Below are 26,537 nucleotides of genomic sequence, written 5' to 3' on the forward strand. Positions count from 1 at the left end.
TTATTGGATCACCCCTTTAAGCTTACATTAATATCTCATCCTTTATCTTCAGGTGCCTATCTTTATATATACTATATGGAGCCAATATCATGTTGGGGAGTGTCAGTATAGGACTTGAGTCCGCTTCCCCGTTTTTGTACCATGTACTTTGTGTTGGATATCTTTATATATAGTACTGGCTGTGGAACAAAACCTATTTTCTCCTTTTCTTTTTATACAGAGATCGAATTATCTACACAGACAAGTGATCCAGTTTGCCAGCCAGTACCCCAATGTCCGGGTCACACCTTGGAGAATGGCAACCATATGGGGAGGGGCGAGTCTGTTATCCACATACCTCCAAAGTATGAGGGATCTCTTGGAGATGTCCGACTGGTCTTGGGACTTTTTCATCAATCTAAGTGCTGCTGATTATCCAGTCAGGTACAGTCTTCCTTTTTGCTAGATTTTAATGGTAGTCTTCCACCAGAACTCTCAATATCACACCAGCCACGGTGCATTGTAGGGGACAATGTACTGAGCCCCATTATACCTGAGATAGTCCAATAGATTCACCATTTCCTTGAAAAGCCTTTTTAGAAATATGCAGATCAGACTCAAGTGGAAGCGTGCCAGAACCTTCCAGGATGTATTCAGGTTTGCACTTGACCCTCATTTGCATATTTATCAATACTGGGTTTTTTTTTTCAATGAAATGGTACTACTGCTGTACTGTCTAAGGGTATGATAGCGCTCAGCATAATGTCCTCTACAATGCCCTGTGGATGGCTTGGTATAAAGTTTCCTAGTGATAAACTCCCTTGTATGCTCTTCGCATATGATCTCATGTGTCTTCACAATGCAGTAATTCAAGTACATACAACAATAGCAAAACTCCTGGTGCATTGGCTATGTGGTTGCCATATTGGAGGCACACAAGTATTTCTGGCATTGGCTATACCTCCAGAACAGAAGGTCTGTTTGCTTAATAGTAGCAGCAAAAAAAGATATTTATATGCTAATATAGTCTTTAGGAAGAAATATCCAAAGTCTTGTATTATAAACATGGTTGTGGAGTCAATAGGACAAACTCCAAACGCCAACTACTCTATTTTTTTTCCACATCTCTGCTCCAACTCTGACTTCTTCATAAATGGCTGACAGCCATGGTCAGTCAGTCAGTCAGTGAGCAACTCTAGTTCACGTAAAAAGTTACTGATTGTATTTCCTATGAAAGTAAATACTGACTCCAACTATGGCTCCCAAAGCCCTGATCATAAATGCCTTTTAGACAAGAGACCCACCAATAGACACCACCTACCTGGAGTACATTAATCCCTTGGCCCCTGTCTTGTGCCAGCTTCAGTGCAGGTCTCTCAGGTCTCCAATGAGGTATAAGAGGTACAAAAAGAGCCAAATCTTGGTCTGTATATTGCTCCCAACAACCAGAGATTAATGTGGAGAGCCAAGCATATGGACAGCATTGTCTACATTCAAGCCAGTGCAATGAGCAGCTGCTTGTTATTGGCAGACAGGGGTCAGAGGTGAAATCTGCGCATATCAGACATTTATCCTGTGTATACTCCATAAATCATTCAGATGAGGACACAAGCATTAAAAAGAATCAAACCAGCCCCATCTTACATTGAGCAATGACTTTGGTTATCCAGGGTGTTGACACATTGGCAGCGTGCGACTAGCTGTTCACTTCTTTGTTTGTCATTTTCTCAACCACAATAGCTGTACAAAAAGTCACCTGGTTTCTAAATGGGGATGTCTATACAGGAAAGGCAAAAAATGTGGACAGCGGAGGAAGAATTGTGGTTGGTGTGTTGTTTTTACATCTGTTTAGCTTTAGGCAGAGTGTGAGAAACAAAAAGCACAATACAAGAATAAAATAAAATATGTTTTTGAGCATAAAATACTTTTGGTGATTATACTTGACCTGTAATACATCATATTACATTACATATTTCTCTGCTGAGATAATCCAGCATATTATGTTATGTTATATCTGAAGGGAACCGTTTCTCTATAGGGAAAGAACCATATAGGCATTACAGGTCTTATAGGCCACACAGTGTATGTCTGTAAGCTAGCTCTATCTATTAGGAAGGAAGCTATGTCTGTATCACCACCTGGTGGAAGGAAATAATTCTATACGTCGAAGTTCGACCCTTTAAACAGACCTTGGAGCTTGGTAAAGAGTCGGATATTTACTTATAGATTTGCCGCCTTTCAGCAGGTCGCCTACTTTTTTGTGTATAGGAACTCTTACATCTAGCTTGCATGTCATCACAAAATGACATTTTGTATGGAGTATTGGCAATCCTCTGTGAACTAACAAATCGTACCTCAGAATTCTTCATTTAGTAACACTGATATTTGTAGCAAACGATCAGGGTTTGTTTAAGCAAGAGTAGAGTTTTTCTGTAGAGAAATGAAAGGTAAAGGAATCTTGTCTGAGACCCAGTGAAAATGGATACTAATAACCTATTCACAGCATGGATCATCAGTATCAGAACGGTGAGGGGCCAACACCCAAACCCTGCACTGATCAGCTGTTTCAGCTACCAAAGGCCATATACAAGGTCACCAGCCAGATGCAGCTCTGCTGTTATTCCCATGAATGGGAGCAGAGCTGCAGAACTCCATTACGGATCTAAGAGCTGTATATAATGTCATGGTGGAGCTGCATCTGTCTGTATACCTTGTATATGACTTCCGTTAGCTGGAACATCTGATCAGAATGGAGTACCAGCGTGGGACCCTGACCGATCGGACGGCTTATCTTGTGGATAGGTCCTGGGACTGGCAGAAAACTACTATTACATGTTCCATTGATATTAATGAGAAAAAAAAGTGAAAAAAAGAAAGCAGCATGTCAGTTGTTTGTGAACATACTCTTAGAACACGAGAGAGTTGTGCAGTTTACATACTTATCTCACAGTGGTCCAGAATGGATAAGCTCCAGTAAACCTTTAACTGTGGGAAATATTAGATCTGTACAGTTTTCAGACCCCGCCCACTGAATGTAAGCAGAGCCATTGAGAAAGTTAAGGAAACCAAACACAAAGTATACAGTATATGGAAGAAAGTATATGACGTTTTATTAAATGACCACAGAAATTGCAAAGTCTCTTCCTTTTCTTTGATCCTATTTGTCTCATATTACAAATAAAGCAGAGAACTACATATAGAAATCTTCTATGTGTACCAAGAGATCAGCAATGTTCCCTCACTCTCCTGTATGACTGTAAGATAACTGGCTGCAGCAGGAGCCTTCCTGCTGTGCTCTGCCTGTCCCTTTTAATAAACCCTGCTCCTAACCTCTGTGTCCTCTGCAGGATTTCCACTGGACTGTTTGGGGTGTGATCCCTCCCAAAATCTTGCAGATTGACACTAAGATATTTTTTGTTTACTTTTACCATTTATTCCTAGGTTTTGTATTTAAGTAAGGTAAACCCCTTTAAATGTTCCTATGGGAAAATGCCATGAGAATGATGTTCCCCTTGATGTAGAGGAAGTGACAACCCTGACCAACAATTCACTAATCATAAATCAATGAGCTTCTCCTCTGTCAGACCCTATATGCTGGAGTGGATTAGTGGTCGGGAATGGGGGTTTATACCATTTTCCAGTACTTAAATGACTTACTTTAAATTGCAGTTTTACTTACTTAATTTTAAGTTTGTAATTATTTTAATCTTTTAGTAAGAGCAGAAAGATAATTTTAAGTTGCAGGGAAAGCTTAGACCACAAGAACCATGTTTTTATGACCCAACCCAAGTCTGAGTAATGTTAATCAGTAGCAGATGCTTCTTAAAGGGAAGCTGTTGATTTTTATACTCATTATATTGTCTGAAAAACCATGCCCTCAATAGTCATAGTTGTCTCCTCATAATGTCTTAACCAATCCTGCTTGTACCTTCTTCAATAAGTCACATGATCACAGTGTGACCCCCTTTTTCTAGCATGGATTGGTGTGCAAACAGGAAGTCTTTTTCTGCTGCCTGAGAACTTCCCCCCAGTTATTCTGATACCGCTCTTTTACGCGGATGCCTGCTCTGAATTTCCCATAATCTGCTCCCTAGAGCCCCTCTTCTGTCACAGTCATTTTACCATGCCTTTATTACTTTCCCTGGTGTTTTATCACCAGCAGTTGTTACAGCTTTCAGGACCTATTGGGGCATTGTCCTCTGCAAAGTTTTGCAAAAACAGAAAATAGACATGGGTACAGGTACTGGACATGGGTGACAACATCAGCAACAACAGAGTTTGACTCTACTTCCATGAGTAGCTTGCATAGCTTAAATAAAAGCTTGAGTGCTGCTTTAAAGTAAAGACATTTGTCAACAACCATTAAAAAGTTATTTTAAAGGATTGAAAAATAATACTTGTGTCTCCAATCCTTTGCTGATCCAGCTCAGAAACTCTCAGCCGTCTTTTTTGGAAGCGGTCAGCACTTGCAAATCTGTGGACTCCATAGTCATACACCATAGTACTGTCATTGTCACACAGAGAAGGGAGTGCAGCATGTGATCTCTGATGGCACTCATTGGCTGAAGCAGTCACATTCCAGCCGGAGATCTAGAAGAAGAAGGTGCAGCACTGGAGGATTGGAAAATTGACTATTATTTCTTTTTATTTATAATACATGCTGCTGGGTTTTGTTTAGTTTTTTTTTTTTCAAACCTAAGAAAACCTACGGTATATGAGTCTAAAGTGAAATTTGTGCAGTTACTGTGCACACTTTGAAAAATATATTAAGAACTCTCTCATAGGATATCACAGAAGATTATCCAGGTTCCACCTCCCTCTCCTCTCCACTGTCCTGTGTCTGACAGTAAGACAACTGTCTGGAATAGGAGCCTCCTTGCTGTGCACTGTTTGCAGAAAGGTTAAGCCCTGCCCTGCAGCCCTGCCCCAGTCCTCCATCCAAAGATAGAACTGGTTAGAAAGGTATTCCTATGTTCTTGGCAGGATTTCTACAAGACTGTCTGCACCCGGAACATGGAGAAAATGCTTCAGACTGGACAGCAGTGGAAACAATATTTCTTCTTTGCATTTATCACTCATTTCTTGGTTTAGTGTCCCTTTAAGTAGACTGAATGGCTCCCTAATTGTATATTTACAACGCAATGGCGTCCACCTTTAAAAGAACTGTTTAGTTTAGACAACCCCAGTACTGTTAGAAGACCTCACAGGAACTAGCTGACCAATGGCTGATCCCATACCACTACTATAACAAAAAAAAAGGGATTTGGCATTTGGATGACTGAACCAACCCCAGAACTGCTCTGACCCCCCAAAAAATGCCAGATAATTTCTTGGGTGACCAACCAACCAACCCTCTTTCCATCAAGAACCAATCGTAAATTAGCCTTGAATAAAAAGTGGGACCACCTACTCTATAAAGTGTCTTCCATCATTTTTTAAAGGGTCCTTACATTTCTACAGTCATGGACCTAGGAATTAAACACTACGCAGCCCAATGACCTTTATACATGGAGATCATATAATGCCTTGAGAATAATACATTTCTGGCATGTCAGAATTATTCCATTTGTAGATCAGTCTTTTACGTACCTCCATGACTATTACTTGTGGTCTGAATTAATACGAGAGCATGTCATATCATAGTGTGTTAACCCATGCCAAGATGCTATACAGGAGTTGACTGAATTGGACTGAATATATAAAAGCTAGCATGAAAAGTCGCCTTCAGAGGAATTCATTGGCTGAATACATGCATGGCAGGAGGCATTACGCCACAAACACTTTGGAAACAATTGACTCTTCAAGCCTTTGAGCAGACCGCCTAACGTAAATTTTGTGCAATTTATTGATACTGAAGTAAACTAGTTTGATATTTTCCACCATGTTGGATATACCGTGCTTAGGGCATGTGTTTCTGTGACTAAAGCTTACACCACAGGCGGTGAAGATAACGTTGTGTACTGAGCAATCTGTGCTTTTAGCTAATATGTGAACTGTATAGAAAGCTGTGACACAGCTTGACACTCTTCACTGTAGAAACTGTCTTAAGGTATTGCCTAGAGCACTTCAGATACTCAAAGCTGTCCCAGTAGACCGCCTCTTCTATCCCAGTGACATCATAAGGGCATAAAGCTATACTTAGAAGAACTATGTATTTTGTCAGACATATACGCATTATGATCTATATATAGCACATACATTAAAGCATCATTGCCAATATATAACATTTTACTCTGAACATTTTTACCCTTATAAAAAGAAGTTTGCATTCCTATAGTAGCTGCTTGGATGCATGTCAGTGGCTATATTGTTCAATCATGTGGGTGGGTATATTGTTTAGCCACATAGGAGGTTAAATGTACACAACTGGGGCAGATTTATGAAGACTGGTATTTTCAACACCAGTCTCTATATCACTTGCAGTGGCAGAAGATGCCCCTCATTTACAGCAAGATGCATACCTGCTCATAAATACCCAGACAAGTACCTGCACTGACATATAAATAGTAATGATCATAAATGGGACATGACCAGTGACCTCACCCAGTCCATGACCCTTAACAAAACTGGTGAGGGCAGTACAAAAAATGAAAAAGTTGCAAATTTTTGTGCAAAAACACAATTGTTACAATAATTAGTGACATATAAATGCCTTCTACGCCAGAAAGCTGGTGTACAAGGCATGATAAATCTCCACTAACAGTGCGCCTGTCCTGGCCCTTGGAGAAAAAAAACACAACAGATAGCACATGGATCCCAATGTCCTTTATTTCCTCAGACCCATGCAGTACAGTGATTGAGATCAGAAGGGAAACAGGCAGCAATAGGACATGTTCTGAGTTTTTCCAGCCTAGCTACACAGCCAACACATGGATCCATGAACATCACGGTCATGTGTATAGAGCCATAATAAGCATGCATCCATTTAAACAAGGGATAGCACATGGACCAAAACACACAGTCATTTGCACTAATTCTCACAGGCATGAGAATTATGCACAAGCTTGACAAGCATGGAAAACGGAAAAATAGGTCATCAATGGTAAATTCTTCCAGGTTAACAACTTTAGGCTAAAGCCCTGCATTGCAAAAACTCTGTTTTTTTTCCGCTGAGGAAATGCTTTTACAGTATTTGCAAACTGAATTGGATTCTGGCTAATCCCACCAACACATTGCAGAAAAAATCTGCGGCAGAAAAGCTGCATTTTCCATATACGTATGTTAGGGGCAATAAAAAAAAAAAAAAAAAAACACGATACGCTTCCGCTTTGGTTTTTTCTGCAGCATATTTTTGCTACGTTTCACTACGAGGAGTCTTAGCCTTAGGGTATGTCCGCTCATGATGTGGCTTTGTCGATTTTCCATGATCAGCAGTGATCTCTTCAGAATCACTTTCATGGTAGTGAAGAGGAATTTATAGTGCCTCAAAATCCTCTCCAAGTAATGGCTAGGATCTACTTAAAAAGAAAGAAAAAAAACATCCTGCTTGATCTTGTCTTGTTTCTGCAGCTGAATCAATCGGGGAAACCATGAAACAAGGTGTCAATCTTACGTGAAGCTAATCCTGTGTGCAACCCCATGGTGGAAAGCTGCATCTTTCTGTTGCTGGTGGGTTGGTTTTTGAAGAAGTTTTTCAGTTGGAAGACGACCTCAAATTCCTCTCCAAAATCCACCTCCTATATTTTTCCACAGCCCAACTCCTTGTCCGACTCTGACTAATCTAAATAAATGCCATAAATGATGGACAGTCTTGATCAGTCAGAAGCTGTAAAGATCCTCTACTTCATGATAGTAAACATGTAACATGCTCTGCATATAATTATTATGTAATATTATTAGAATATGATTAAAATAATTAATAATTTTGTGTTAAAGTCTGGAGTCACAGTAGTCAGTAAGTTTTTTATGACACCACTCAAAATAAGTCCCAACTCTGACTTCCCAGGTTGGGTCTTCCTGTAACAGAAAATGCAGAAAACATTAAAAGTAAAAACCCTTCTAAGTGAGTGTACAGACAGACTATTTAAGCACCCGGACCGCCCAGCAGCTACAGAAGGTCGGTGTCACAAAAACTGCTGATAATCCAACTCTGCTGTATACGCTGGCGACTAGCACTGCATTGACATACACTTGGCCTGTCTGAGCGAATACACATATAATCTCTCCCAGATGTTCTACATGAGATGATTTCCGCTCGGTTCTGATCTGTAAGTAATTCCCTTCACATGTTAACGTCTGTTGCTAATTAATGAAACATGAAAACGAACGGGTAGCAAAAGGTAGATTTACATGGAAGAACAAATCCATTGTCTAGTGATACCTCACTCCTCGCGTTGGATCCGCTGCCTGAAATGGAGCACATCAACAATTGAAAGTAGGTCAACAACTATTTTTATACCGTAGAACATAACTGTGGATTTGTGTTTCTACTGTTTGGAATTGTGTTAGGGATTTTCAGTTCCAGTATATCTCCAGCACATCAGTCATCTCATTCATAGAAGAGGGCTCCCCAGCTCTTTGCATAGGAATGACCAATTCAGGCTTGTTAAGTAGGTTGTTATGGCTGGTCTGTTTCATAGACAGCACCACATCCATCCAGGGTTGTGTGCGTGTGTATATATATATATATATATATATATATATATATATATATATATATAAAAATTTTTAATTAAACTTTAATACTTTTTATTTAAACCAGATAGTGCACCATTATACTATTTGTAATCTCATTTTACTTTGTGATTTTAGATATTTTCTGTACATACTTACGGAGCAGCCACTTTGCTGAGCTTCTATTGTGTTGTACAGCAGCCACATGGACCATAGACACAATAGTGTAGAGATGTTCATTGACATCTCTCTGAGAGTTTTCTACACTTGTTATGTGACCTCTGCGGAGGTTAGTATGCAGTGAAGGGCAGTATATCAGCTGCGTCCATCCCCTATTATGAATGGTAGTCACTATGTAATCTATATATAGATGATACCTGTCAGTGTAGTAATGCCTTTTGGAAGGGATCCGTGCCTGACTTTCAAGAACTCTGGTGACATGATGGGATTGAAGACAAACCAGAATATCAACATCATAAAAAAAAAAAGAGAAATCCATCCAGATGTTTCACGGCTGTTCTCACTCAGCAGTGTGAAGCAGGATACTGGTTTGACTTTAATCCCAGTTCATGTGACTAGGCTTCTTGAAAGCCAGGGTTTGATCTATAGGAAGCTGCCTTAAAAAGGTAGCACTAAAGGAACAGTTTTCTATTTTCTATGCTCTCAGCAGTAATTCTGAGCAGAACATGTAAGACTCTCCATATTGGCAAAGGTGGCCGGCAAGGGCAGTTTACTTAAAGAGGACCTTTCATCTCTAAGAACGTTAATGTTATATACGGCTGCAAAGCTTTGACGATTTCTGCCTTGGTTGCATAGTTATCTGTCCCATTTCTAGGCCAGCTTCATAGTTCAGCATCAAGACTAGAGAAGCGTATTACTAGAGGTTGTTTCTTACCACCCAGCGATGTCGCGGAGCCGTCGTACTAATGGGGCATTCCACTTAGCTATGGGGCTGGGCCCTCTGACAATGATACTAATGGGGCATTCCACTTAGCTATGGGGCTGGGCCCTCTGACAATGATACTAATGGGGCATTCCACTTAGCCATGGGTCTGGGCCCTCTGACAATGATACTAAAGGGGCATTCCACTTAGCCATGGGTCTGGGCCCTCTGACAATGATACTAAAGGGGCATTCCACTTAGCCGTGGGGCTGGGCCCTCTGACAATGATACTAATGGGGCATTCCACTTAGCCGTGGGGCTGGGCCCTCTGACAATGATACTAAAGGGGCATTTGCTGAGCTGCGGGGCTGAGCCCTCTGACAATAATAGTAATGGGGCATTCAGCATACTGTCAGTTTTGTAGCGGTATATAACACTCACAATTTTAAGAAGACAAGGTACCCCTTCTCACCCACTGTAATCATGCTTGTGCTAATAATGCAATGACTACTGCAAAGAAAACTCCTACAGATTAGGATTTTTCAAGCTATACTTAGGCTTAGTGACCAGAGTGAATTCTGTGGGATTTTAGGATTTGTTTTTATTAATATAAACATCGAAGATTAAAATACACATCACCAGAACAACATAGTAGGTCATTTTCTCAAGACTTTTTTTTTTAAGATTATGGAACTGAGATACAATATCAGTGTAAATAGGGGTGTCAATGTTTATAAAAGAAAATCGCTATACTTTTCTAATAATTGACAGCCTCTCTAAGATGGCCATAGACATTAGATTTAAAGAGACCGTGTCCCTTTTACTAAAACATCTGTAAATATTTCTATCTTGCTATTCTGGAGCATTTCTGAGATTTCTCCATTGCCCAGCTCCTCTACTTTTCTTTCTATGAATAGAATGGCTTCTGGGGTTTAGTTGTTTGACTCTACTTGTGACCAATGGTATTGCATCAGCACAGGTCAGAAAATCAATAGATTGACTTTTGTCAGTTGTTTGCCTTGATATGTAATGGCTACAGTCGGGTAAAAACTGTATATTTGACATTTTTCTTATATCTATAGTCAGCTCTACAGTAGACCTATGGTAGCTTTTATGAAAAGATACAAGTATGTTCAATTATCATAGATTATACACTCACCGGCCACTTTATTAGGTACACCATGCTAGTAACGGGTTGGACCCCCTTTTGCCTTCAGAACTGCCTCAATTCTTCGTGGCATAGATTCAACAAGGTGCTGGAAGCATTCCTCAGAGATTTTGGTCCATATTGACATGATGGCATCACACAGTTGCCGCAGATTTGTCGGCTGCACATCCATGATGCGAATCTCCCGTTCCACCACATCCCAAAGATGCTCTATTGGATTGAGATCTGGTGACTGTGGAGGCCATTGGAGTACAGTGAACTGATTGTCATGTTCAAGAAACCAGTCTGAGATGATTCCAGCTTTATGACATGGCGCATTATCCTGCTGAAAGTAGCCATCAGATGTTGGGTACATTGTGGTCATAAAGGGATGGACATGGTCAGCAACAATACTCAGGTAGGCTTTGGCGTTGTAACGATGCTCAATTGGTACCAAGGGGCCCAAAGAGTGCCAAGAAAATATTCCCCACACCATGACACCACCACCACCAGCCTGAACCGTTGATACAAGGCAGGATGGATCCATGCTTTCATGTTGTTGATGCCAAATTCTGACCCTACCATCCGAATGTCGCAGCAGAAATCGAGACTCATCAGACCAGGCAACATTTTTCCAATCTTCAATTGTCCAATTTCGATGAGCTTGTGCAAATTGTAGCCTCAGTTTCCTGTTCTTAGCTGAAAGGAGTGGCACCCGGTGTGGTCTTCTGCTGCTGTAGCCCATCTGCCTCAATTTTCGACGTACTGTGCGTTCAGAGATGCTCTTCTGGCTACCTTGGTTGTAACGGGTGGCTATTTGAGTCACTGTTGCCTTTCTATCAGCTCGAACCAGTCTGGCCATTCTCCTCTGACCTCTGGCATCAACAACGCATTTCCGCCCACAGAACTGCCGCTCACTGGATGTTTTTTCTTTTTCGGACCATTCTCTGTAAACCCTAGAGATGGTTGTGCGTGAAAATCCCAGTAGATCAGCAGTTTCTGAAATACTCAGACCAGCCCTTCTGGCACCAACAACCATGCCACGTTCAAAGGCACTCAAATCACCTTTCTTCCCCATACTGATGCTCGGTTTGAACTGCAGGAGATTGTCTTGACCATGTCTACATGCCTAAATGCACTGAGTTGCCGCCATGTGATTGGCTGATTAGAAATTAAGTGTTAACGAGCAGTTGGACAGGTGTACCTAATAAAGTGGCCGGTGAGTGTATATCTGCAACAGGCTTCATGTTACCATAGAAAACAATGTAACTTCAGAAGCATCCGGCTCGCCAAACCAGGGATCCCTCTTCATACTTTGGAGATCAGAGAAGCATGTGTGTCCACCTCGGTATGGAGACAGAAAGGCTGTTAATAGAAACAGCAATGGGTACTATTCTGAGAGTATTCCTGAAATATCAGGGGCAGTACTTTTAATAAACACATATACCAAATATACGTATAATTGTAGGCTCAAGAATATTCTTCATGGGACAACCCCTTTGAAGAGGATCTGTCCGCTCCCAGACATGTCTGTTATGGGAGGGGGAGTTCCTCCCCGCTCCACAGTACTGCGCGATAGGCGCTGCTGGGCAGAAGGGCATCCCTGGCAAACTGTCAGAAACGTCCTTTTGACTATAAAGTTCTACGGTACCGGGACCGATAGCGCTTTACCCGGGGCACAGATCAGGAAAGCCGACAGTGCGCTGAATTCAGCGCACTGTCAGCTTTCCAGCAGTATATAGAACTGCCTGTGCCCAATCTGATGAAAGTCCTCTTTAAAAAGATCAGCAAATAGCAGAGCTGCCATACTAACAGCTGCTATATAATGAATGACTGGTGACTGATCTTCAGTTATTGACCTATCCTAAAGTCAATTATTAAGCCTGGAATACCCCTTTAAGGCAGGAGACAGAAAGCTGCAGGACTCTTTCAAACACATTCATTTGGATGGGTTTGAAAGGTGTCCGGCCATGAGCGCTGGTGAGCGTTTTATGCTCTCCGCCGCAAAACCGTTTTTTTAAAACCGGACACAGAGTCGGACATGCAGTACTCTGTGTCCGGTTTAAAAACGCTCACCGCCGCTCACAGCCAGACCTGGTCTGACGGAAAGCTCAGAACTGAGTCCGGGCGCTAGTGTGAACCCAGCGTAAGAATGAAAAAGGAACCATTTAATGTAGAGTTATAAGAAGAGATACCCCAGAAATCTTATTTGATGGAGAATTCTGTGCAAGTGTTTTCTAATATAGACACATCACGAGAAGTGACAGATTGTCTTTGAAGGTCGGGTTATGTTTTGCAACCATTTCATTGTTTCAGTACATCTATAATACATAATAAAGTAACTCTGCAAACTCTAAAATGTAATATATTAGTGAATTTGGAACATTATATTCCATGCAGGTTTATTAAATGTATTGAAGACTTTAGAAGAATAAAAGTGTCTGTAAATTACAGTATATGGGTTGGTTGCCAAGGGGATCTATTGCTTTCAACAAAGCACTTAGTACACAAACATGTCAAATCTTAACATTGCTGGTATCGAACTTGAAAATTGCTGGTATAATAGTGATATTTCCTTCAACTATAAGTTATGCAGCGGATTGGAAATCGTAAAGACAATTATTCATATTGATTGGACAACAATAACACAGATCATTTGATCCAGGGGTCAAGTAAAGATGTTTTTCTCCTAAGATGCCCATTGTATTTATAAGGGTCACCGTAACATCCTCCTCTCATGTCAGGGGAAAGTAGAATCATCTGAGGAGTCTGCTGCAGTTTATTCCCTGTTTTCCTTTGAGAACACATGCAAGTCATGTAAGTGTATATGGGAGACTTGTATGGTCTACGATATATGGATACATGGATACCTATGGATACATTTTGCCACGCTCATCTAAGGGAGACTTTTTATGTTGGTTTCATCTGAATCGAATAGGATAAGTTAACAAAATTTCTTCATTTGAAAATAGTTTCCTTTGACATTGGTTTTCTTGACTGGTATACCATATGAGCTGTTGGCCATTGTCCCATGTAAACATGCCCCAGGCAAACATGTAGACACTCAGCATTATCTATACGGGCATAAAATTGGTCGGCACAGTGGATTTGATTCAACAACCTCCTACATCATCATTTGGCATTAGCATGGGCAGAAATCACCCATTTAAAAGAACCTTGGAGGGATAGTCCAAGACTTCATATACTGAAGGCCATAGGATAGGTGATCAGTATGAGATTGGGGGGCGCCTGACACCTAGCACCAACTAGCAGTCAGTTTATTTTTACATGGAAGCGGACAACTCAGATTCCACGTAAGTGGTAAGACTCTTTACTGGATGTATTGGAAATCTGTTATATATATCCAGCTCAGTCAGTATAACATAACTTGAAAGTATGCATTTCTAGCAACAGTGGGGGGAATTTACTCTTCCTTGTACTCCAGATTTCTGGCATAGACTTTCTTTTTTTTTTATGCCCTGCTCATCACTTTTTTCGAAAGTGAGCGGAGGGGGGGGAACCAAGCCGTGCCATGACAGGGACACCCCAAGCAAGCAAATTATCTCACGCCAGAAAACTGACATGAGTTTTAATTGACAGCTATGGCACTCCCTGGTGTAGATTTCAATTCAGGTTCACGGAAGTACACCTTAATAATTAAGAGGCTGGAGCCTCTTAATAATTCAGACCTATCTTGTGCCAACCGGGAACTGATTAAGACGGCAGATGAAGTGCCAGTCTTAAGAAATTCCCCACATTGTGTTTAAACTCATGTTGTCTAGAATCCATTTGTTTTTATTTTTAGGTGACAACCATTTATCACATGTAGATTTGTATTTTTTTTTAATTGGAAATGTGTAATTATTAATGTTTTTTTGGAACCTTGTTAAAGGGGTTGTCCCATCTCAAGGATCCTATCTATACTGCTAGCTTATGTGGATTTGAGACTTTTCCTAAATACATTGCTTCAGCAAAACTGTTTTGTTTGGCCACTATCTGAGATTATTTACTTCATTGTTTACACTGTGTCTCCATAACCACTGACCTAGGGATGATCTTATCTCTACACCCAGGACAAGTGACATAGCTCCCTGCTCTCAGGAGGGAGGGGGAGCTGAGTGCTCCGTGCTTGTATTTCTGAGCTGTTATCTCCTGTTCTTCCACTTATCAGGTCGTCTAATTGAATTTTGCTGATAAGGGCTGAGACAGGGAGCCGTTACCTCTGTATGTAAAAACAGACCTAAAACGGAGATTGCAAACTAACTCTTGGTTCTGTAGCATGTAAGTTTGGGATTCTCATCACCTATCAAATCCAACTCTGCTACATCAGCTTCATATTGTGCATCTTCCAGTCATACTGTGCTAATTTATTTACAACCATCCCTCATTACTACTGCAAACATGTACTGCTATGAAGAGAGATAGCAGAGCTGGCTTTGTCCAGGAGACAAGAAGTGAAACCCCGCCCACCAATTTACCGAGAAAACCAGGAAGTGAACAGAGCATACAGCCTACAAGTTGCTGAGCAGGCGAGTTGGGAATACCCCTTTAAGTACAGTGTGGTGAAAAACTGAGTAGAAAAGTAATCTGTGTAGCAATGCCCCAAGGTAGGGGGAAAACAGTACTAGTTCCATATTGTATACATAATATGCTGCTTCCATAGGGCACATTTGAGTTTTTTTAGTAAAAGATCATACATAATCTTTTTTGTTAGTAGTGATTCTCAGCCAGGTTTCCAAATACCCTGACATTAAAGGGTTATACCAAAACTTTTTGGATCTTTTTGACAATTTCCTTTTACTGTAATTTAGAGTCTTTTAAGCTAATATCCATTTTCAATTCAGCCTTTGTGATCCCTCAGTGGATCAAGTGATCCTATAAGCACTGCTTTTTCTTACATTATATACAGTACATATGTACCTCATGGCCTTCTCATTGTTGTGGCGCTGCCCCAATACATACCACATATGGCAGGGCTATCTCCCAAAGCTCCTGCATCATACAACACATGTGCCACGCTACATACAACACTGCACATGCTAAGTCAGTATTAGTGCAAGAAGGCACTAGGGATGAAACGAGAAGGAGGAAACCAGAACTGGAAAAACAAGGTGTAGCGGGACCTGAAAAAAATAACACAAAAAGCAAATTAGTATTATAAGACAAAAACAACTTTTTAGAGCAATTTTAGAAACTCCTGGAAACCCTTTGACTTGGAACCTGACCATAGACAGCCGCAGCAGTAAGAGCTGTCACTTTACAAAATTTATTATGATCTGCTTGTAAAATGGTGTGAGGAAAAAAAAGCAGCTGAGATATATAGGTCAGAACATAGTGCTAGACAGAAATTGTAACCCTCTCACTGATATTTTGTGAAGTAAGAATAAGAAAAGGAAATCTCGATGTTTTATTTTATGTTTTCCTTTAGGTAGGCCACTTGGCAAACACACAAGATAAAAAAAGTGTTGATACAGTGGGGCAAAAAAGTATTTAGTCAGTCACCAATAGTGCAAATTCCACCACTTAAAAAGATGAGAGGCGTCTGTAATTTACATCATAGGTAGACCTTAACTATGAGAGACAAAATGAGAAAACAAATCCAGAAAATCACATTGTCTGATTTTGTAAGAATTTATTTGCAAATTATGGTGGAAAATAATTATTTGGTCACCTACAAGTAATCAAGATTTCTGGCTCTCACAGACCTGTAACTTCTTCTTTAAGAGTCTCCTCTTTCCTCCACTCATTACCTGTAGTAATGGCACCTGTTTAAACTTGTTATCACTATAAAAAGACACCTGTGCACACCCTCAAACAGTCAGACTCCAAACTCCACTATGGTGAAGACCAAAGAGCTGTCAAAGGACACCAGAAACAAAATTGTAGCCCTGCACCAGGCTGGGAAGACTGAATCTGCAATAGGCAACCAGCTTGGATTGAAGAAATCAACTGTGGGAGCAATAATTAGAAAATGGAAGACATACAAGACCACTGATAATCTCCCTCGCTCTGGGGCTCCACGCAAAATCTCACCCCGTGGGGTCAAAATGATCACAAGAACGGTGAGCAAAAATCCCAGAACAACGCGGGGGGACCTAGTGAATGAACTGCAGAGAGCTGGGACCAATCTAACAAAGCCTACCATCAGTAACACACTACGCCGCCAGGGACTCAGATCCTGCAGTGCCAGACGTGTCTCACTGCTTAAGCCAGTACATGTCCGGGCCCGCCTGAAGTTTGCTAGAGAGCATTTGGATGATCCAGAAGAGTATTGGGAGAATGTCCTATGGTCTGATGAAACCAAACTGGAACTGTTTGGTAGAAACACCACTTTACGTGTTTGGAGGAAAAAGAATACTGAGTTGCATCCATCAAACAGCATACCTACTGTAAAGCATGGGGGTGAAAACATCATGCTTTGGGGCTGTTTCTCTGCAAAGGGGCCAGGACGACTGATCCGGGTACATGAAAGAATGAATGGGGCAATGTATCTTGAGATTTTGAGTGCAAACCTCCTTCCATCAGCAAGGGCATTGAAGATGAAACGTGGCTGGGTCTTTCAACATGACAATGATCCAAAGCACACCGCCAGGGCAACGAAGGAGTGGCTTTGAAAGAAGCATTTCAAGGTCCTGGAGTAGTCTAGCCAGTCTCCAGATCTCAACCCTATAGAAAACCTTTGGAGGGAGTTGAAAGTCCGTGTTGCCAAGCGACACCCCCAAAACATCACTGCTCTAGAGGAGATCTGCATGGAGGAATGGGCCAACATACCAACAACAGTGTGTGACAACCTTGTGAAGACTTACAGAAAACGTTTGACCTCTGTCATTGCCAACAAAGGATATATAACAAAGTATTGAGATGAAATTTTGTTACTGACCAAATACTTATTTTCCACCATAATTTGCAAATAAATTCTTACAAAATCAGACAATGTGATTTTCTGGATTTGTTTTCTCATTTTGTCTCTCATAGTTGAGGTCTACCTATGATGTAAATTACAGACGCCTCTCATCTTTTTAAGTGGTGGAACTTGCACTATTGGTGACTGACTAAATACTTTTTTGCCCCACTGTATATGTAAAATGCTATCAAAACTATGCAAAAAAGTATAATAAAATTATAAAAGCAAAACACGCCCCAGCAAAAATTATTGTTTTATAGCTATTCCTTTTCCTATTTAAAGGGATACAAAGAACCCTCTAATTAAGGAGGTGATTTTTCCACCCCCTTTTAGAAACTGATAACGAAAAAAGCCCATTAACCAACTAAACGCGCTGTCTGCGGAGAAGGCGTGTTGACTCTGGGGGCACATGAAGATATAATTCCTACAATCAGCGCTGGGATCAGCTAAACACCACATGATTTACATTTTACAGTATAGAAATAAAAATGTTCCACAAAATAAAAACGAAAACCAAGCAATAATATTCCATTTATTTAGTTAACAAGGTACGTATTAAAGATTCTAAGATGCTATTTTTTTTTTATTGTGTTCGCTATCATGTGGTATAACCAAACTTACTTTATAGCTTCCCTTAGGAATGTTTTAAAGCCATCTAAGGGCCCCTTCACACGGAGGATACGCTGGCTGATTCTAAATGTGTAAACGTTCCGAATCAGCTGCGTTTAAAACAGATCCCATTGCTTTCTATGGGAGCCGGCATATGTGCGCTCCCCATAGAAATGAATGGGCTGCTTTTTTCCATTCATTTCTATGGGGAGTGCATGTATGCTCCCATAGAAAGCAATGGGATCTGTTTTAAATGCCGCTGATTCGGAACGTTCACACATTTCGAATCAGCCAGCGTATCCTCCGTGTGAAGGGGCCCTTAGATGTTTTTGTATGAAATTGAACATTTTATGGTACAATCTGGTCTGATTGATTTCTGTTGGGGATGGATTTTGGTTGTGTGCATGGTGTCTGTGAGGGTAGGTTCACACGGAGTTCTTTGGTCAGGGTTTTGAGACGATATCTGCCTCAAAACCCTGACCAAAAAGACGGCTCCCATTGAAATCAATGGGAGCCGCTAAGGTCTTTTTTCCGGGAGCTGTTTGTTCCGGCTCCCGGAAAAAAAGAAGCAACATGCTCATTCTTCAGGCCGAGTCGCCTCGCGATTCGGCCTGGAGAAACTCCCTCCTCCGGATTAGGCCCATTCATTGGACCTAATCCGGAGCAGAGTGCGCGGCTGGATGCCGGTGCATCGGCTTTCAGTCGTGGCTACCCGGTTTTTGGATCGGAACCTGAGACGTTCTCCGCCTCAAGTTCTGATCCAAAAAACCCAGTGTAAACTTACCTTAAGAAATTTACTGTCGGCACTATTTTTCCTGATCGGTGCTAATTGGCTCTCAACTTATAGGATCTTTTGCTTTTCTGTATGTTAATAGGGAAAAACAAAGTTTCAAGAACTACCTCTCCCTCATTTTTATCTACATCCTATAATGGAATCTGCCACCGATTACCTTTTTTATGTTAAACATGTTTTTAAGAATTTTTTTTTCTTTTAAACTTTCATGCCCTAATCTATTTATTTATTTTTTTAAATCTATTATATTCTGCAATTTTCACTGTATCCACTAAGCCTAATAGTATATTGGCAATTCGGGGTTTTCTTTGCAGCAGTCGTCTCATTTACATCACAGATAAGAAGACAGGATTACAATAGAAGATAAATCCTGGACAGATAATGCCCACAGTGATGCATCATTGCAATGACTATTGACAATAGATGATGTCACAGCTTATCTGCTCCCCTCCCATGCCTAGAAATCTCATTAAGTCAATGTCAGACTTTTTCTGCCTATGGCCATGACTATGTTGTGAACTATAGCTCTAAATGCTGTTAACAAAGCAGAGTAGAAGCTCAGGTAAGATAGCTGCCCCTAAAACAGAATAAAAAAGAAAAAAAAAATACTATTCACTATCTGATTTTAATAAGTAAAAGGAATGTAATGTAACAATAGACTGACTAGCCCACATAGAGCTCACAATGTACATTTTTCCCTATCAGTATGTCTTTTTGGAATATGGGATGGAAATCCATGCAAGCACAGGGAGAACATACAAACTCGCAGATGGTTTTTTGCCCTTCGCGGGACTTGAACACCAGGACCCCAGCGCTGCAAGGCTGCAGTGCTAACCACTAAGCCACCGTGTGGCCCCCTATAGACTGACTATTCTGTCCATCAAATGTTTAAACGTTAGAGAACTGTTCCAATGGCGACTTTTGCTATCATGAACATTTCCTTGGACATTGACAATAATGGAACTATGTCGCATTTTTTCTGTAAAAATACGACATGAGATATAATAGTGACTGTGAAAAGAACTTCACCTGTGTTTTCTTGTGTAAGCGCTTCTATTATTTAAAGCATTTTTTCCACACCTGGCTAAAACTTTTGTACATTACTGTATGAGGCACTATACCTGATACATGGAGATCCTGTCAATGTAAAGTATTTTTACTTTAATGGGTTAAAATGTTGTAGACAATGTTCCGGATCTTTGGGTTTTTGAAACCCTTTCATACTTAATGCGGCCCTCCAATGGCATGCTAATCTTCAGATAAGCTGTGTGAAAGCGTACATAAAAGGGCTTATCGTCTCATCCTTTGATATACGATAACCTGTTTGATATAACTGGAATAATTGAATTTAGGAGTTATCTTAGCATTGTAATTTATATTAATTGCTTATCATACAGCAAATGCTGTAGAGCGACATCTCCTGACTTTAATGCATTGCATTTACACGCTCATGAACTGTCATGGCAACGGGCTGCACATCTTTTATAATTAGGTGACATGGTAAAGGAAAAATTAGGTTTCTGCATGACAGCTACCTGCTTGATGGTCCATTTAAGTCATAGCATGTAGTGAATATTAAATAGGCGTGTTTATAAAAAAAAAAAAAACTGCTTCTTAGTATAAGAGGCCGCGGCAGAGCAAATATGAAGGTCGTGATGTTTGGTTTAGGAATCCCATTTTTAATAGAGAAGTTCTGATTTTTAAAGAGGGGTGGGTCCCCTCTTCAGATCCCCCTTCTATTAGCTATAAGGGAGGGCTATGATGAACAAGTCTCACTCTGGAGGACACTGCATGTCCAGATATCACACACAAAGTAACAAGTTCATTTAATAAGAAACATGTAATACTTCACTTTGCCTGCGGAGGCATTGCAGGATATTTGAACACTTGCCTGGTTGTCTTACATATTATAGCATAGCTAGTGTTACAACAATAGCATACCATACATTTGGAAGACAATTTTTTTTTTTTTAACAAAAAGAGATTTTTGGAAGCGGACAACTACTTCAAGGTGACAATATAGGCAGTTTTACTCGGCTCAGTTTGTTGCTGGAAAACGTAGCCTAAGCATACACATGTGATAGTTGTCAGCCGGACAAGATAACCGCTTTTTTCGTGATTCCCCCCATTCATAATAATATTTGGCTTGGCTGTTTTCTTAGTAAGTGAGAAAGCCACTGCCAGACAACACTGAGAGCAGTTCCAGGCCTCAAGAACAAAATGGCCTAGCTTGTTCAAATCCAAAATGGATTACCCCTTTCCTTCATATGTCCACTATCATTGGGAGAGAGTCAGGAGACATACACTTTAGATGGTCAGCTCATTAAACACCTAGTATGTTTGGCCAACTATACTTCTCCTTTTTGTGTAGATCAAGGCCTAGACAAAGACATCCAGAAGGCTTAGGAGTACATACTAGAGCACAATAATGTCACCTACATATACTGGTACATTACAGTATCCATTAGCAGCATGAGAGTTCATTAACTAGCATTGTAATAATGGATCCCCAGGTTTCAATCCTATCAGGGGTAGATCTGCATCTTCTCGTGCTTGGGTGGGTTTTCTCAAAGTTCTTCGCTTTCCTCACACATTCCAAACCACAATAATACTGTAGGTTAATTGACTTCTTAAGTAAATAGCCCTAATGGCCCACCAGCCTCAGCTTCTTCAATTTGCAATGGGGTTATCCAAATTGGACATGCCCTTTAACAGTCAGTAAATGGCCTGGCTTATTTGTTTACTTGGAACATTTTTGTAAAACATCTTTCAATATAAAAGCAGATGACAGCACATTTACAAAAGTCTTGACGTGCTGGTGAGTCAGTGGGATAAGATTGAGGTTCCTCACCTGTTTTTCATTTTTTCGGTTCTCTGTACATTCAGTAGAATAGACTATTCTGCAAAATAGTTTTTGGTATGATGAACTGAACTTGCTGACACCAATGACTCCGGTGTAGTGTATTTTTTATCTCACAAAGCAAACCTTGGCATTTATCTGTGTCACTGTTTCTTGAGAAAGCTGCTGATGGAGGTGCTCGGCACTGATAGCGAATGAAGGTTACAAAAACTGATTTCAAATGATGGGCAGGCATTTTCTATAAATATGTGTATGGTCATGTTTGCTGGGTTAACCCTATAATGGTGTTATTTCTAGTTTCTAGTGTTTTTCTCCTCGAGTGGTACACTCCTGATCTTTTTACGCGGGATGGAGGTCGGAGGTTATTTCCCACAATGCTTTGCTACTGGACAAGCATTGTGGGAAAAGCTAACAATGTTAGGTAGGTCCCATAGGAATGAATGGATGCAGCCGGCACACAGCCTGTGCCGCGGTCCGGCCGCTTAACCCCCTGCGTGCCAGCTGCATCTATTCATTCTAATGGGAGACTAGCTAACATCTCTAGTAACTAACACTTACCTGCACAGATCGCTGGTCCGGTCCCCTCTGTTCTCGCCCCCCCTGCCTCCCAGGTTAGTGTTACAGACCTAGGAAGAAGGCTGGGCTTGTGGCTTAGGAGAGTGTGGGTGGGTACTGGGAGGGGAGACGTGAGTGATGCAGCGAGGCGAGAAGAGGAGCGAGAACAGGGGACTGGACCAGCGATCTGTGCAGGTAAGTGGACACCAGGGGGGACTAAGTAGTCAGAGGATTTTTTGTAATCACTACAAAGCATGGAGTCTAACAATCTCTCCGCACCAGTATAGGGTACTCATCAATAGGAAAATGATCTGTCCTGTTCAGTATAACTTCAAAATATCAAATATGTATATATCTTGTCTGGTATCTATCTACCTGCTTAACGATCTATCTCCTCATGTCTCAGTATTTTAGGACTTATTAAAAATGAGAATGCAGAATCATATATTATGGAATTATTCACTATGCCTGGACTTGCTCGGTAACATGGACAAGCAGTTTGTAAGCAAATTAAAGAGCAATGAAGTGGGTTGATGTTTAGTCTAAGGAATAAATGAAGCAAGATGTGAAGATTCAGCAAATTAGAAAGCGGGAACTTATAATGAGTGTTTGTCCTTCTTGCGACTGTCCTGGGGCTTATTAATACATATTGGTCTGGCATTTTGTGTGGTTTTCCTTTTTTCATCATTGGCTTAAGGCATTTTGGGATTTCAAGGGATATCAGTATAAAGTGTTCTACATAAATGAACATACAACTCCAGACAATAATGAGATTTTTTTCTAATCTGTAAGATTTGTTAAACCAATATCTCTAATTAGATTAAGCATTCAAGTCTTGGGGATTGGTCTCAACGTGGCTTTTCTACTGAATGCATTTAAGTTAATGTATTGTTTACTGTTTTATAGCCTATAAAATGCGTCAGTCACTTCCGTACAGTGAACATGGCTATTCCTTTAAATTGTCTGATGGCATATATGCCCCTATTTTCCTTGCTCTAAGATCACATGTGTATTAAAGGGGCTCTATCATTGGGAAAACACATTTTAACTAAGCAAATTCTTGGATATCCTTTAGAAAAGCTATTCCACACATACCTTTTGTATGTTAATCGCCTCGGTCATTTTTGAATGAGCCCACTTTTATTCATATGCCAATCAGCCTCCAGCATGCACCCGGAAGTCTCAGCGAGCACTGTCTGCTGTGTGTGTGTGTGTGTGTGTGTGTGTGAGAGAGAGCAGGAAGATGAGTTATCAGCAGCAGCAGCCTTCTCTGCTGTCACACACACACAGCAGACAGTGCTGACTGAGACTTCCAGATGCACTCTGGAGGCTAATTAGCATATGAATAAAAGCAGGATCATTCAAAAACTACTGAGGGGATTAACATACAAAAATTATGTATGGAATAGGGACAGTTATAGATTATAATATAATAATTTTAATAGAGTATAAAAAATATTCAGCTTGTAGAGTTTTAAAGGGGATCTGTATCATCCTTTAAGATGTGGCATGTTATATTTTTCTACAAAGTTGACAATGCACTTGCGCAGTTAGTTTTGCAGGTACGTGCCCTCGTTCCATAGATATCGTTTCTGTTTCTGATATTACTGGAGACCGGCCATACAGCTCGGCTTCGTCCCAGGGTGGTGAGGACCCCCCGCCCCCCCTGATAGTACACATCTATAGACTTGTTGAGTGTTTCCCATTCTACTGTTTGTTATCAGTCATGCATGGTATATCCTGTGGATATGCTATAAATGCCTGAGATTTGAATACTGCTGTAATATTGCCTTGCTGTTCACTTTAAATAGGTTTATGTAAATGTCCAATACCTTCCTACACTGTAACCAGACAATACACATTGTTCTCTGTCTGTTTCTAACTTTGGCATTTCCCTTTAAAATAATTTCCTGCATAGAAACTTTTGTTATTTCCAGTTTGCACATCTAGAAGAGCAAATCAAGGAAACGCTTTCTGAGTCATTCCCAAATTTTCAGCTAGTTAAATTGCATCCTTGCATGCCTTGGAACGTACAATGAGAAGTTTGCTATTGAAACTATTTCATGTGGAAAGATTTCTAAGTAAATCCTCTAAATGTCCATTCATCTCTCTAAGATAGGGAATTAGCCAAGTGGAAAATGTGGAAATCTATGCAGCCTTCTATACAGGGAAGGGTTTTTTTTCCCTTCCCTATAGCTGCCAAATGGAAGCGCAAAGTCTAACCCTGGAAGGCATTTATGTTCACTTGAGTAAGCAAGTAAAGTGGGCCTCACTGGTCTGAAATCATCAATTTCCGCATTGTGGTGGGGGTACAGCTCAGCATCCCCCTTCTACGTTAATAGTTAATATATCATTTGTTTAGTTACTTGTTTATTTGTGCAGCTCGGGAATTTGCTGTGTCTTAAAGAGAACAGGATATTCTCATGTGTGCTGCTGCAAGGGGAAGACTAAATAGAGGAGATGAATAAACTCTGCCTACTATTCCTCTTCTAAGACCTGGTCTCTGATTTGGCTAAGAACAGTCAATGGTTATCTTTGACAGCTTTTCGGGAGGTTTGCAAACGTGACCAGATAAGCAGTGCAAATTAATAAGAATTTATGATTTCCTATTCACATTTCATTTTAATGACAACTGTAACAAAAGAGTAGGCCTGGTTTACATCTGGCTCAGATTCCATTGAAAACCCCAGAACAAAAATTCCTGCATTATAGTCAATGGGATCTGAAATGCTCAGTTGGTATTTATTATTTAACAGATCAATCTGTAGCGTCTATTCCCTCTTTCTGTTCCTATGGCAGATATCCCACCTAATGTAGGTTAAATAGCTTGTCCAGTTTAATGGTTTCTTTTTGTTTGAGAGGTGTTCCCGGCTAAAATTGTTGATGTTGTCTCCTAAGTGTAGGTCATCAATATCTAATCCTCTGGCGTGTGATACTGGGTGCTGACCTGTGTATCTAATCCTCTGATGCGTGTATCTTAGTTTAGATATCAGTGTTGGATTGTGCATGTGGAGTGATCGTGTTTATGGCAGTTGGAATATGAGTGAAAGACTTTCAGGTTTGTATTGGTTAATGGGGGTCAGGGTTTTGGGAAAGCTGTATCTCAGGAACGGTACATCCGAATGAGTTGGGGCCTCATCTTAAACCTTCCTGGACACCTGAAGTATCTGTGTGTCAAATTTGGTGAAGATCGGTCCAGTCATTTGGTTGCGCATAGAGAACAAACAGACAGATAGACAGACAGGAATTCATTTTTATAATATAGAGAGATAAGCTGGCCATGTACTCTGTGAACGAAGTGGGTCCTCCTGATCAAGATACACTCTTAGTAGCTGCTATCAACCCTGGCTAAGAGATATGGGTCATGGATCCCTTTAAAAGTTGAATGAATTGTCGATGAGCTGTTCCCAGTTTCCTAATTATTAACTATAGACTGCTGCATGTCTCCTATAGAATATGCTTCATTATGGCTTTAGCCTTATACATGGTCTGAATCTATGTGTTTCATAAATATCTCATTAGTCTGTGAACTTTTCACCGTATGCCACCATCTGAGCTCCAGCAGGTTTTCTGCTTTATAAAAGACATTCCTACATCCTGTCCTAGAGTCATGTAGGTTTAATGAATACCATCACCATTGTCTGTATATAAATAACAGCAAGCGCCTATGATCTTCTAGATGTTACGACACACTTCAAGGACAATGTTTCAGTCTGCTCGTAATGGAGGCTTAATTGGTACTGATATATACCATAAATCATCATTGCATTGAAAGACTAGTGGTCTGTCTGTATAGTTAGAGTTTATTATAACCTTGTATGTTCATCCAGCATGGGATCTAAGTAGCTTATATGTCTCATATTTTATTTTTCCGCAGGACTAATGACCAATTGGTGGCCTTTCTCTCAAGGTACAGAGATATGAACTTCTTGAAGTCACATGGAAGAGACAACGCAAGGTAATTGTAAATCAATCTTTCCAGACCCCAAAGTTGAATTAGCATAGACCCAGGGCAGGACATCAAACATAACTAACAGTGTTACGTCATGCCATGTCATTACACTTCCATCTGTGATTAGACTTCAGCAGGTCCTGATGTCATTCAGGAGGCCAGTAGATGCCTGAAGTGGATAGGGACCCGTGCTGGAGTGACATTGTAATGTTTACTCACCTTCCTTGGACCTAATGATACTC

The 26,537-nt window shown here is 40.6% G+C and overlaps 1 protein-coding gene across 1 annotated transcript in view; it reads left to right on the forward strand.

Annotated features, from left to right (window-relative positions):
• XYLT1 (xylosyltransferase 1) overlaps positions 1-26,537 on the forward strand; it is a 221,702-nt gene that overhangs the window by 136,851 nt on the left and 58,314 nt on the right. The window contains exons 4-5 of the mRNA XM_075285507.1: positions 221-423; positions 26,221-26,301. Coding sequence (XP_075141608.1) covers positions 221-423; positions 26,221-26,301 — 284 coding nt within the window. The remainder of the gene's footprint in view (positions 1-220; positions 424-26,220; positions 26,302-26,537) is intronic.

This window comes from Leptodactylus fuscus, chromosome 8 (genome assembly GCF_031893055.1).
Source record: "Leptodactylus fuscus isolate aLepFus1 chromosome 8, aLepFus1.hap2, whole genome shotgun sequence".
Classification (NCBI taxonomy): Eukaryota; Metazoa; Chordata; class Amphibia; order Anura; family Leptodactylidae; genus Leptodactylus; species Leptodactylus fuscus.